Source organism: Ctenopharyngodon idella, chromosome 14 (genome assembly GCF_019924925.1).
Source record: "Ctenopharyngodon idella isolate HZGC_01 chromosome 14, HZGC01, whole genome shotgun sequence".
NCBI lineage: Eukaryota > Metazoa > Chordata > Actinopteri > Cypriniformes > Xenocyprididae > Ctenopharyngodon > Ctenopharyngodon idella.
In genome coordinates, this window is record NC_067233.1 from 24,999,139 (window position 1) to 25,013,812 (window position 14,674).

Here is a 14,674-nt window from a genome sequence, read left to right on the forward strand (position 1 = left end):
AACATGGTGTTATGCACTTGTGTTTTCAAAAGCGAAATGTTAGTCATTGTTGGAGCAGAAATCAAAGGCATGTCTAGTGATGTGATATCCCATATCAGAGCTTTTAAAGGATTTAAAGGCCATTTTGGTCTTTACATCAGCTCGGTCAGGGAGTTCTGTTTATTCTCTCTTGAGCTTTGGCTGGATTCAGAGGGCCCACTGCGGTCCTTACAGTGAATGTTTTGAATTCTGAGCTTTCATGTCTGACGTTGATTTAACATTGCGCTTCTGTCCACGGATGACAGACGTCTAGTCCATTCAGTGCTGGGTCATCACCATGGTCCATGGCTGACATCATTAATTAGGTATGAGCATAGGCATAATTTGCGGGTGGGACACTTTTTTCCAGGGTCAATATTGTCCCCACCACTTTTTGAAACCTTTCACGGCATGGATGTACCTACAAAAGAAACCTCTCCAGTTGATTAGCAATTTGTTTGTTTGAGTTAAACAAGAGGCGATCTGGTGCTGGAATGTGTTGTTTTTGAAATGCTGAGCGCTCGTGCACACTGCGCAGTCTTCACACAGACGAACAATTCTTTTCATTCCAATTGGAATTTTTTTTTTCTCGCAAACGTGTCCCTGCTCTTGATTTACAATCACTGCTGAACATCTCTGCTTTTATTGAGAAAAAAATATGTAAATGGGTGGATTAGAACCCAGAACTTCTGGCACGCTTAAAAATTCTACCACTAGGACACACAAATCATTGATGTAAATACTCTAGAGACTAACAACATACTGTATTAGTAGATGTAAGGATGAAACTATCACTTTAAACATGAGTTCTACAGGTGCTGGTCATATAATTAGAATATCATCAAAAAGTTCATTTTTTTATTATAAATTATTTTTAAAAATGAAACTTTCATATATTCTAGATTCCCTACATGTAAAGTAAAACATTTCAAAAGTTTTTTTATTTTTTTTATTTGATGATTAGAGCGTACAGCTCATGAAAGTCCAAAATCCAGTATTTCAAAAAATTAGAATATTTCCTAAGATCAATCAAAAAATGGATTTGCAAAACAGAAAAGTTCAAGTTCTTTAAAGTATGTTCTTTTGTGCACTCAATACTTGATCGGCAGGACATATTACAGCAAATGACTTGCTCCTAGCACAAATTACTGCATCAGTGAAGTGTGGCATGGAAGTGATCAGCCTGTGGCACTGCTGAGGCACTATTGAGCCTTCAGATCATCTGTATATTGTTGGATCGACTGTTTCGCATCTTTCTCTTGAAAATATCCCATAGATTCAGGTCAGGCATGTTGGCTGGCCAATAAAGCACAGTAATATCATGGTCAGCAAACCACTTGGAAGTGGTTTTTGCACTGTGGGCAGGTGCTAAAGTCCTGCTGGAAAAGGAAATCAGCATCTCCATAAAGCTTGTCAGCAGATGGAAGCATAAAGTGCTCCAAAATCTCCTGGAAGATGGCTGCATTGACTTTGCACTTGATAAAACACAATGGACCAACACCAGCAGACGTCACGGCCCCCCCAAATCATTATTGACTTCAGAAACTTCACACTAGACTTCAAGCAGCTTGGATTCTGTGCCTCTCCAGTCTTCCTTCAGACTCTGGGACCATGATTTCAACATGAAATGCAAAATTTACTTTTATCTGAAAAGAGGACTTTCGACCACTGTTCACTGTCCAGTTCTTTTTCTCCTTAGCCCAGGTAAGATGCTTCTGACGTTGTCTCTGGTTCAGAAGTGGCTTGGTAGTCCTTTTCCTGAAGATGTCTGAGTGTGGTGACTCTTGATGCGCTGACTCCGGCTTCATTCTACTCATTGTGAAGCTCTCCCAAGTGTTTGAATTGGCTTTACTTGACAGTATTCTCAAGCTTGCGGTCATCCCTGTTGCTTGTGCACCTTTGCCTACCCAATTTCTTCCTTCCAGTCAACTTTGCATTTAATATGCTTTGATATTTCACTCTGTAAACAGCCACCCCATTCAGTAATGACCTTCTGTGACTTACTCTCTTTGTGGAGGGTGTCAATGATTGTCTCCTGGACCATTGCCAAGTCAGCAGTCTTCCCCATTAGTGTGGTTTCAAAGAACAAAAGATACCCGGAATTTATACTGTAGGGATGGTCATTAAATGAAACTCAAATGTAAATATTCTAATATTTTGAGATACTGGATTTTGGACTTTCATTAGCTGTACGCTCTAATCAACAAATTTAAAAAAAAAAACTTTTGAAATGTTTTACTTTACATGTAGGGAATCTAGAATATATGAAAGTTTCATTTTTTAAAATAATTTACAATAAAAAAATGAACTTTTTCACGATATTCTAATTATATGACCAGCACCTGTATATGTCTTTAAATTAAAGCTGCAGTCTGTAAGTTTTGCCTCTTTGTCGCCATCTCTGTTTGAAACCTGCAATTGCAGTTTGCGGAATTATCATCTTTACAAGGTTGTGCATTGACACGGCTCCTCATCGCGGATGAATCAAATGTTTGCTGTCAGTCACCACATCGGTGTGGATACTATACTTCTGAATCACAGATTCTACGTCTTGGAAGTGTGACCAAAATAAGAATTTTCATCAGAAAATATCATCTGAACAAGTAAGTAACATATCTGCCACTTTTGTTCTGACCAACTGAGGGAAAAAAAAGCATTACAATAAATCGCGCTGCCAATGGTGATTAAATCAAACGATTGCTTAGCTCGGATCACGTCAAACCGTGCAAATTATTATTGTTATACTTTCTCAAATTGTTAATGTTAACAACATCGGCATTGCGTGACTATGTGTATTTAGTGTGTATTAGCATTACCTGTAGATTTCAATTTCTGTAGCCACTCCGCAGTCCGAAGTCTTTTGCTTTTGACTACGGGTGAATCTGCAGTTGTCACTGATGATTGTCGTTTGGACCTTTCTGGATTACAATCTGCCATCAAAATGATAAATTTAATTATTGCAGCTGCTGTGAGAAGAGGCTATAAATTATGCATCACCTGCAGCATCCTTCACATGCCATACAAGCCTATTAGCTGGGACTCCTTCTTTATGTAAACGTGACGTAATGAGGCAAAGACGTACGGCTGCATGCTCGAATTTCCCGCGGAAACCCACCAGTACCACCCGAATTAGAAAGCATTATTACAAGCTTACCGTTGTGAATCGAGCTAAGGTAAGGAGATAGTTTTGAACACTGGCTGGTTATGTACTTGTTCAAAAATTGATTTTGGATCATTTTTAACCAAAAAAAGTTACGGCCTGCCGCTTTAAATAGAAGTAATACTGAAATTGATTTCTGGACATTATAATGTTATTTTATTTGTGCATTTATTATTGCACATTTCTGATGTTAATTATTAATAATTTTTTCAGGTGGTATATTTACAATATAACAATGCCTCTCGTTTCGATACGGTGTAAGCTGCATTGACCAATCAGCATACAGGATTATATACGTGAAACTTCACTTGCGTTCTTCATAACAACACTGTTCCAATCCGTCCGAGTTTTTTAGACTTTGGAGCCTAAAATATGTAATATAAAATCTCGATATAACCCCAATGGTTTATATACAAAGAAGAGATGAAAGAAGAGAGAAGAGTGCTCAACAAAGATGTTTTAAACTCTTGAAACCGATTAATAAACTGTCAGCATTCTTGCGTGTCTCTGCCAAACAGACCTCTCTCCCCTCCTCTCTCTCGGTCTCTTCCCTGCTCTTTTTCTTCTCATGTTGGCAGCTTCACGTTAAGTCTTTGGAATGGGGAAAGTCCTGATGAGTGTATGTATCCTCCTCACAGTGGTCTGCTGGAGAAAGGGAACTCCTCACCGTCACCCACTCCCGACGGAACCGCGCGCTGAGGTAAGATAACATTCCTTCACCAACTTCACGTTTCGTAAAGAATATAGATAGAGTGAAAGTGTATTATTGGTTGAAGTAGGTCTGTTGAACTGCACTGGGTTTTAAACATCTGTATGTCAGTTATATGTGATACCAAAGTCATTTTCATTTATTAAATAAAATATTTCAGCCTGATCTTTGGAGCAACGTGTTTTTTTTTAATTCCAAAAATAGATGTTTTGTTTTTATATGTTATAACCAGCTATGTCTCTTTTGTAAGAGCCGTAACCATACAATGTCCTTTGCAAAATATATAAATAGAGATAATTTTATTTTTCAATTCCACAAAAAAATCTTTGCATATTTATGTGCATAATAAATGCAATATAAAATAGAACACAGTAAAATAAAACTAATGAATGCAAATACAGAGGGTGACAACATAATAATATACCATAATATACGGTAACCATGCATCTACGAACAAGTCCTAGAGAACCCTGGTGAGCATCAAGATCCTGTCAGAGGACTGTTGAACAATCTGTTTACACAGACCTTTGCCAGAAGTTCTGTTTCAATGGCGTCATGTGTTGTCTTCTCAGTACCTCTGTGCCTTCACCGCTCCCCTGTTATGTGTCTGGACTGGGTCAAGCCTCCTAAAGCTCAAAGCTGATCTGGAGTCAGTTTCAGGTTTTCTAGAGCATTTTTGACCATTATTTCTCACAGGTTTTTGTACGGGCCAGTGAAAGAGGCTGTACGGAGACAAGAAGAGTGTGTAAACCATTACAGTAAGCAGCTGATATGGAGGAGAAGGAGAAAACGGTGGATTTGGAAAAACTTATGTCATAAGGTAAATCATTAATCTCTGATTTCTATTACATTTACTGTGACCTTAGAAATATTGTTACTTAAAGGGTTAGTTCACCCAAAAATGACAATTTTGTCATTAATTACTCATGTTGTTTCAAACCCATAAGACTTTCATTCTTCTTCAGAACACAAATGAAGATATTTTTGATGAAATCTGAGATCTTTCTGTCCCTCCATAGACAGCTACGCAGCTGACACTTTGATGCTTCAAAAAGTTCATAAAGAGATCGTAAAACTAATCCATATGAATTGAACGGTTTAGTCCAAATTTTCTGAAGTGACTCGATCGCTTTATATGATGAACAGATTGAATTTAGGCTTTTATTCACATATAAACATCAACTCACACATCAGTTGTGGTAAACAGAAGCTCAAGCATGTTCGCATGACATGCGAGAACCAATGAGGTTCATTCTCGTGTTACGAAGCACGTTTGAGCTTCAGCGAGAACCAGTGAGGTTCATTATCGTGTTAAGAAGCACGTTTGAGCTTCCACAAGAACCAATGAGGTTCATTCTCATATTACGCAGCACGTTTGAGCTTCAGCGAGAACCAATGAGGTTCATTCTCGTGTTACGAAGAAGAATGAAAGTCTTACGGGTTTGGAACGACATGAGGGTGAGCAATTAATGACAGAATTTTCATTTTTGGGTGAACTAACCGATTAAGGCCACTCTTAAACATAAATGAATGTCATGGCAATAGAAAACAAAATAAAGGTTACACTTAAGACTTTTCAAGGTGAACATTTCACAAAAAAGTTCAACATCCAATGTCACTAATGTCACTTGTTTAATATTTTGTTATCTAGTGCAATGACATTCAGATATTTAAACTGTGATTTACTTTTGAGTGACCCCAAATTCTTTTTACCAATAACTTTTGGCATGATAACCAGAGATAATGTCATTATCGTGACCATTTCCCTTGACGTTCTTGTCTTCGCTCCACCTAACCTGATGGACATATGATGTCAATGTTTCCAAAACATTCATCCACAGTATGCGGCATCTTGTTTGACGTCGCCCAGCACCTCATAGCCATGCGGTACAAAACACTGTTGACCATCCTGGCAGCCGTGCTGCTGTATTTGGTGTTGGGGGCTCTGGTGTTCGGCTGGCTGGAGTCCTCCAGGGAGGAATGGGCTCACCGCGAGCTGCTGACATCTCGAATGGCTTTCCTACAGAACCACAGCTGCGTCACGCCTTACAGTCTGAGCGAGTTCATGGAGGTCATTATGAATGCAGAGAAAATCAATCAACTTTTCATTTAAATTGATATGCTGATAGTAGAATTTTGCATTAACTAAGGTTAAAGGGGTAGTTCACCCAAAAAATGAAAATTCTGTCATCACTTATTTCCAAACAATATGAATTTCTTACTTCTGTTAAACACAAAAGAAGATAATTTAAAGAATGTTGGTAATCAAACAGTTGACGGTAGCCATTGACTTCCATAGTATTTTTTTTCCTACTAAAGAAGTCAATGGCTACCGTCAACTGTCTGGTTACCAACATTCTTTAAATTTTCTTCTTTTGTGTTCAACAGAAGAAAGAAACTCATACAAGTTTGGAACAACTTGTGAGAAAAAGATGACAGAATTTTAATTTTTGGGTGATCCATCCCTTTAACAGTGAAATATTTTTATGGCATTATTCTGTTAGTTAATAAAAAATACAGTTGTTCATTGTTTGCTCATATTAGTTCACAGTGCATTAACTAATTTAAACAAATACTTGATAGTAAATGTTGAAATTAATAACTTGGATTAATAAATGCTGTAGAAGTATTGTTCATTCTTAGTTCATGTTAACTAATCTTAACAAATAAAACCTTATTGTAAATTGTTACTATATATATATATATATATATATATATATAATATTATATAATTTAGTTTTTATTTTAATTTTCTTTTGCCATTGTGCCAATGTAGATAAATCTATCATCTTTTCTCATTAGAAAGTGGTTGATGCCATTGAGGCAGGTGTGGATGCCAGAAACACATCAGATTTTACCAGCAGATGGGATCCATCAAATGCTTTCTTCTTCTGTGGTACCATCATCACCACCATCGGTGAGATAAACATATTTTCCACTTTAGAACATCATCGTCTTGTGAGGTCGATTTCACACGTTTTCCTCTTCTCCAGGCTTCGGAAACATCTCGCCCAAGACAGAATGGGGTCAGTTGTTCTGTATATTTTATGCTCTGGTGGGGATCCCCATGTTTGGGATACTGTTAGCAGGGGTTGGAGACCACCTGGGCACCTTGCTGCGGAGAGCAGTGGCAAAGATCGAGACTTTGTTTTTGGTAAGTGATTTCTCATTACAAATTCAGATTAAGTCAAGGCACCTTTATTTATATAGTGCTCTATACAATACAGATTGTTTCAAAGCAGCTTCATAGTAATAAACAGGAAGATAACAAAATCAATGCAAACTTCATCAGGGCCATAGTTTGACTCTCTGGCCCTGTTTACACCTGGTATTAAGATGCATTTTGGTTGATCGGATCACAAGTAGACGAGGGAGACATTCCCGTTTACACCTGGTGTTTTAATCTGTCTCTTTTGTCCACTTTCAACCACTTCTGTCCTGATTTCTTTGAGGGGAGAGTCTATGGATGGGTAAATGTATGGGTTTTTTCAGATCTTTCGATCTAATGGATGAAATAAGCTCACGCAATTTACATATGAACACGACCGAAGACGACGGAAAAACATATGGAGAGCATCAGCTTTCGTTTCTGCTCTGACAGCTGCAAGACCGGCCGAACGCTGTGAGTGTGTGTTAGAAATCAGGAATGGTGAGAGAACAAAAACTTTTCAAACCAAACTTGGGTCTTCAGCCAACAAAGTTTAAATCCCGTCTGGCTAGCGCGCTTCTTATATAATGTTTATGCATTAGGTCAGTAGGCAGAGAGTAGGTGTCTTTAGTGGCTGTTCGAATCCGGTCGAATGCGTTTTCAACTACCTCTGGAAGTGGTCGAAAGTGGACAAGCTCAAACCTTTTTCAACCCTGTATTTAGCGTTGTCCACTTGTGATCCGATCAACCAAAACACATCTTAATATCATGTGTAAACAGGACCTCCATAAGAAGATTGTTCTCCTTACTGGAAACTATTAAATCTAATTAGTAATCTGATGCCATCATGTTCCTCTTGAATGCCAAATACAATGTAGTTCACCTCAGTTTTTCATGTGATGTTTGGTTAGGACGTAGGGGATCCCACAGTTGTCAGGATGTTGCTAGGGTATCATCTTTTAATAATTTTCACCATGATTGTTGTCTGCTGAACAGCGCAAGGGTGTGAAGCCCACCAGTGTGCGTGTAATCTCCGCTGTCTTCTCCATCCTGATTGGCTGCTTAGTCTTCATCGCCGTGCCGACCATGGTGTTTCAGAAAATGGAGAGCTGGAGCTTGTTGGAAGCAGTGTACTTTGTTGTGATCACCCTTACCACGGTGGGCTTTGGGGACTATGTGGCAGGTGCACAGATAATTATCATGTCTACATACAATAATCATTATATATTATTTAGTTTACTATATCATGTGACCGTATGGTAATTCTGTTAAGGAACTCAGTATTGTATTACGCCTGGAACTGCTCGATTTTTTTTTGTGGTCATTAGACCCAGACAACAATAAAGTTACAGACATTTATATCATCCAATTATCTGTATTTTAAAGCCGTAGACACTAATTGTAATAGCTGTAATATTAGACCAGTGCATGCACTAATCTCTTATCTGTGAGAATCGTTTGAGATGTAATAATTTGTCATTCTACAGACTCTTTTGTCCAAAGTGACTTACAGTACAGTTTATAAAGGAATAGTTACATTCACTCCATTTAAATACAGTGTTTCCAGTGTAACTTTCATGTGATGTATTCAACAGTCAGTACTCCAAACAGGCCAGTGTTCATTTTTACAGTTTTTATTTTAGTTATACTTGTCTTTTGCTGAACATGCCCTTTAAATTTAGTCAGTATTTCATCATGTCATATTTATTAATCAAAGTCCTTTTTCTGTTTTAGTGACTACATTATCTGTATAATTTTTGTGATGGTCAAGGCATTTATAATGTTGCAAAAGAATTCTAATTCTAAATAAATTCTGTTCTTTTAAACATTATATTTGTCAAAGTATCCTAAAAAATTATCATTGTTTGCACATAAATATTAGGCAACACATTTTTTTTTTAACATTGATCATCAGAAATGTTTCTTGGCATCAAATTAGCATATTAGAATGATTTCATGTGACACTGAAGACTGGAATAATGATGCTGAAAATTCAGCTTTGATCACAGGAATAAATTACATTTTAAAATATATTCACATAGAAATCAGCTGTTTTAAACTGTAAAAATATTTTACAATATTTACTGTATTTTTTATCAAATAAATGCAGCCATTGTGAGCATAAGAGACTTCTTTTAAAAAAAAACATTAAAAATCTTCCTGACCTCAAACTTCTGAAGGGTAGTGTTTGTTGTTGGTTGTATTTAACTCAGAATATTCCTTTGCTTTGCTTATGAGCACAAAGGTGATTGCTCATGGCTCAATCCTCAAATCATGCAGCAATCTTCCCGACATACCATCCCTGAGCTTTTAAACACTAGGCTGCAGCAGCCCTGTGAACACCCCATGTGTCATTATCATTCTCTTTCCTCTACTCCAGAGAACAGAAGAGATGGAATGCACCTGTACAAGCCATTGGTGTGGTTGTGGATAGTGTTTGGTCTGGCGTATTTTGCATCTATCCTCACTATGATTGGAAACTGGCTTAGAGTGCTGTCAAAGAAGACGCGTGCAGAGGTGAGACAGAGAGAGTGAACAATGGATTTGTCCATTTCAGTTTTTCACACTGGTCTGTTATTGTAGTATCAACTACTTAATATTGCACAACCAAATGAACCGTGGACATTTTAAATGTTGATATGAAGGTTTCCTTCTGTCTAGTATATTATTTTGTATCCAGAATAAACTGCAAAGTGGACCAAATTTGATAGTCAGCAAGGATGCATTAAACTGATCAAAAGTGACAGTAAAGACATTTATAATGTTACAAAAGATTTCTATTTCAAATAAATGCTGTTCTTTTAAACTTTCTATTCATCAAAGAATCCTGAAAAAAAAAAAAATAGCACAGTTTCCACAAAAATATGAAGCAGCACAACTGTTCTCAGCATTGATAATAATCAGAAATGTTTCTTGAGGAGCAAATCAGCATATTAGAATGATTTCTGAAGGATCATGTGACACTGAAGACTGGAGTAATGATGCTGAAAATTCTGATTTGCATCACATGAATACATGAATTACATCGTAAAATATATTAAAATAGAAAACAGTTACTTTCAATAGTAATTCTCTTTCACAATGTTACTGTTTTACTGTATTTTTGATCAAGTAAATGCAGCCTTGGTGAGCATGAAAGACATTTAACCCTCTGGTTCTCTTTGTTGAAGGGTTAATGTAAAAAAAAATTTTTCAGGAAAACCAGTGTAATATATTTTTGTTCAATAATATTTTTTGATTATTATTTAAAATTTTAAGAGTATTTTATGATACTATGCAATATTTATACAGTTTTATTAGCTATTTTTCCCCATTGGAAATAATACACAATTTTTTCTAATATATTTTTTTTATTATTTTTCAATTAAAGCAGTATTCCATGTTAAAATAGACACAAGGCATTTAAAATCAATTTTTTTAAGGTAGATTAGTGCCATCTGGTGGGAGTAAAAAAAGAAAAACTTTTTTTAATGCCATGGTGTAACCACTAGATTCCTATAGAGTTCTATATAAAGTGGCTAATAAATTCTCGTGTTTTTTTTTTAGACATAAATACTTATTTTTATTGAGTTATGGATTTGGATTTATACTTAGACATTCTCAAATACTACATTTTGTCAAGGTTTACATTTTTTTTTTTATTGATTTAAAGTGTCATGTTTTGCATTAATTTTACTATAGCCAAGCCTGAACACAGAGGAGGACGTTTTGTTACACATAACATCAAAATTCAATAAAAAATGTAACAAAAATGAACAGGCATGTTTTATCACAGCTTAATAAATCTGTGTTTGATCTGATTTCAACCTCTTATTGAGTCTTTTTGGCTCAATTTTACCATATTGTTACAGCCACACCAGTTCATTTATGTGTATAATAGTGTGTTGTGTGTGTGTGTGAGTGTGTGTGTGTTTGAGTGGGTGTGTCTGTTTTGTAGTCTTGTATAACCTCTTCCTTGCTGTTAGTTCGTTTTTTTTTTTTTTTTAACTGCTTTGTGGCTGAATTATTGAATTTATTTCACACATTTGCAAAAACTTGCTCTGTGTTATAGTTGCGCTAGTTCATATATATGTGTGTCTATTTTGCACTCTTGACATTTTAGAGCGTCCTCCCTTCATTGCTGTGCATTTTTTTCTGCACAGCGGCAGAATTGTAGTTTGCACCACCAAAAGATTCTCTGAGTTTTCATATTTTTTCGTATTTCCTATTAATTTCCTATGTAAGTGTGAATTTTTTTTTTTCCGACTCTTTAACATATCTGAATCATGTCCATGATTTTTGTGTTCACATAGCTAATACGACAAAAGTCACCAAGTGTCATCCCATTTGGATGAAGAAAAAAAAAAAAAAAAAAAATCAAATTTCAAAACGTTACATTTTTTAGTCATTTTTGACAGAAGAGGACCAGAGGATTAAAAAAAAATCCTGCTGATCCCAAACTTTTTAAGTGTATAGTGTGTGAGATTAGGATTTGTCCCAAATTACAGTTTGTTAAAAATAGTATGGCAACGTTTTTGTGCATGTTTTTTAGGCTGTTATTACCCACGTTCTAACTACTTGTATTTCAAAAAGCAGGGGTTATTGTCACTTTTTATTAGTTTTCATGCTACTTTATTTCACTTCTAGATGGAGGAGCTGAGAGCTCATGCCACAGACTGGACTCAGAACATCCAGAACATGTCCATGGACTTCCGTATTCCAGTGCCACTGGATCTCAACGACCCCTTTCAGCTCCAGCGGCGACGCAGAAGAAAGCGGCACCGCCGTCATCGCCACCCAAGACTGAGCGTGGCAGGAATGGCTCGTGGAATCTCCCTCGATGCTGATGTTATCCGAGAGAATGGACATCTGATCCTCGGTTGGCCTTCGTGCAAGTATACCCCAGCGTCTGATAATAGGTCTGAAGTGCTGTCCCGATCCAAGTCGTGGTGTAGGGTAGATGGGGCGTATGAGATGAGACCAGGATCGAGGCTGACGGTTGGACCTGCATCAAGATCCATCTCACGTTTAGATCTGAAACCACCATCGCGATCCGGGTCCAGAGCCATGTCCAGGTCCCCTTCAGAATCTGAATCAGGATCAGTCTCTGAATCCGAGACTCCGTCAGAATCCTGGTCGGAATATGCGTTCAGTTCCCGTAACTCAGAGGACCTGGAATCTGGAGCCGAGGGGTCTCAGAGATCACTGGGAAGTCTAAAGGATGTTCCGGTCATCATGGTTGCCAGCTGCACTCCACCCCACCCCTCCCTTCTGGACTTTTTTGGCGAGAACTTGGCGTACATCGACGAGTCTTCAGACGCTCTTAGCGATCGTGTCAAACCAGCTGGACAGAATCGCCAACGCAAACCCAAGAGGAGGAGTACGACGAGACAGATTCCCTGCTCGCATCCCATCGGTCTACAGAGGGAGATCAGTAATGAAATACAACCCCCATCACATCCTCCGACCCCTCCACCTCAAACCTGAGAAATGAACATTTGGCCAAGGGCTCTTAGCTATACACATCACAGTTTGACATCACAGATGCCAAACATACGGAGCCCCGCACATGACATGTAAGAAAAAAACTAAATTGTGTGCAAGATTAACTATTTTGTTCCCTCGATTTACTAAATTGTCCAGCCTATTTATCATTTAGTTCCCTCGATTTACTAAATCGTGTGCACAATTTACTGTTTCGTTCCCTTGATTTGCTAAATCGTGCGCCTGATTTATTATAGTGTTCCCTCAATTTACGAAATCATGCGCACCATTAACTATTTCGTTCCCTCGATTTACTAAATTGTACCCACGATTTCTATTTCATTCCCTCGATTTGCTAAATAGTGTGCACAATTTACTATTTTGTTCCCTCGATTTGCTAAATAGTGTGCACAATTTTCTATTTCATTCCCTCGATTTGCTAAATTGTGTGCACAATTTACTATTTCGTTCCCTCGATTTGCTAAATAGTGTGCACAATTTACTGTTTCGTTCCCTCGATTAACTAAATAGTGTGCACAATTTACTGTTTCGTTCCCTCGATTTGCTAAATAGTGTGCACAATTTACTGTTTCGTTCCCTCGATTAACTAAATAGTGTGCACAATTTACTGTTTCGTTCCCTCGATTTGTTAAATAGTGTGCACAATTTTCGGTTTCATTCCCTCGATTTGCTAAATTGTGCGCACAATTTTCTATTTCATTCCCTCGATTTGCTAAATTGTGTGCACAATTTACTATTTCGTTCCCTCGATTTGCTAAATAGTGTGCACAATTTTCTATTTCGTTCCCTCGATTTGCTAAATTGTGCGCACAATTTTCTATTTCATTCCCTCGATTTGCTAAATAGTGCACACAATTTACTAATTTGTTCCCTCAATTTATTAATTGTGTGCAAAATTTAGCAAATCGAGGGAATTAATTAGGAAATCGTGGGCACAATTTAGCTATTATTTTTTTCCTGCATGTCATTTGTGGGGCTCTGTACAAACTGATGCAGACCAACACAAATGTGCATGTAAATATAGCTTAAATTAAAATTATTTGTGTCCCAGACAAACATACAGGGGTTTTGTTCAGAATAGCATACTACCTACTACCTACTACCTGCAGTATATGTAAAATACCATTCAAAAGTTTGAGGTTGGTACATACTGTAATTGCTAATTGTATAAAGATACTGTCACTTTTGTTCAGTTTAATGCGTCCTTGCTGAATAAAAGTATTCATTTATTTAGAAAAAAGATCTCACTGACCCCAAACTTTTAAATGGTAGTGTTTAATGTGCATAACAAGTTCTAATGCTGCAACACTTGCTGAAATATCCTGTAAATAATAAAACGCACTGTACTGTGTGCTGTAGTGTAGCCTATCCCACAATGCAGTTTGCTTGCCTTGACTATCCATTTCCAGATTAACCTGATGTAACATCACCCATCACCCCATTATTTTCATTTGTTAATTGAACGGAGTAAGACATTTTGAGAAAACGTTAAATAAAAAGTGCAAAATAACCATTTTTATTTCCAAAATGATAACTAGTGGACACTGGTTGGTGATAACTAGTGATAACTGATAACTAGTGGATGCTGAATTAAACATGCATAATGATGAGGTCATGTGGCAACAGTATAGCATACTTTGAAAAATAAAATTAGATGTATAATGTGTTCTCTCATTATATATATATATATATATATATATATATATATTTAAAATCAGTAGTATTCCATTCTGAACATAGCCAGAAAGCTGAGGACATTTCAGCAATGCAACATGATTCTTCATCAAATCAGATGTTTGGGTTTTTTTTTTTCAAGGTTTGATTTGTCACTGTGATCATCTGTCATATTTTAGTTATTAAAATATTTAATAATAAAAAAATTCACTGTAAATTGTATGTCAGTCTAATAGGTTAGTATTCTGCTTTTTAACCAAAAACTCATAAATGCCGTTATATTTTAGGAGTGTTTTTAGTGCCTTGCTTGTTTATGACCCCCTAATCTGTATTCCACTTTTTATATTGTGCATGATATAGCTGACTATAAAGTCTCAAATAGAGACTTTTTGATATAAGATGCACATAATTGAAATGTCATTTTATTTGTGTGCCAAATTGGTTATAATTTCATTGTCATGAATACAAAACACAGCTGTGA

General features: G+C 36.8%; 1 protein-coding gene across 1 annotated transcript; it reads left to right on the plus strand.

Moving 5' to 3' along the window:
- The first annotated feature begins 1,016 nt into the window (after positions 1-1,016).
- Positions 1,017-14,674, plus strand: kcnk4a (potassium channel, subfamily K, member 4a). The gene is made up of 8 exons (XM_051860601.1): positions 1,017-3,878; positions 4,584-4,707; positions 5,729-5,958; positions 6,690-6,804; positions 6,881-7,041; positions 8,032-8,218; positions 9,416-9,552; positions 11,662-14,674. The coding sequence occupies exons 3-8, from the start codon at positions 5,770-5,772 to the stop codon at positions 12,499-12,501; spliced, it is 1,629 nt and encodes a 542-aa protein (XP_051716561.1). The 5' UTR covers positions 1,017-3,878; positions 4,584-4,707; positions 5,729-5,769; the 3' UTR covers positions 12,502-14,674.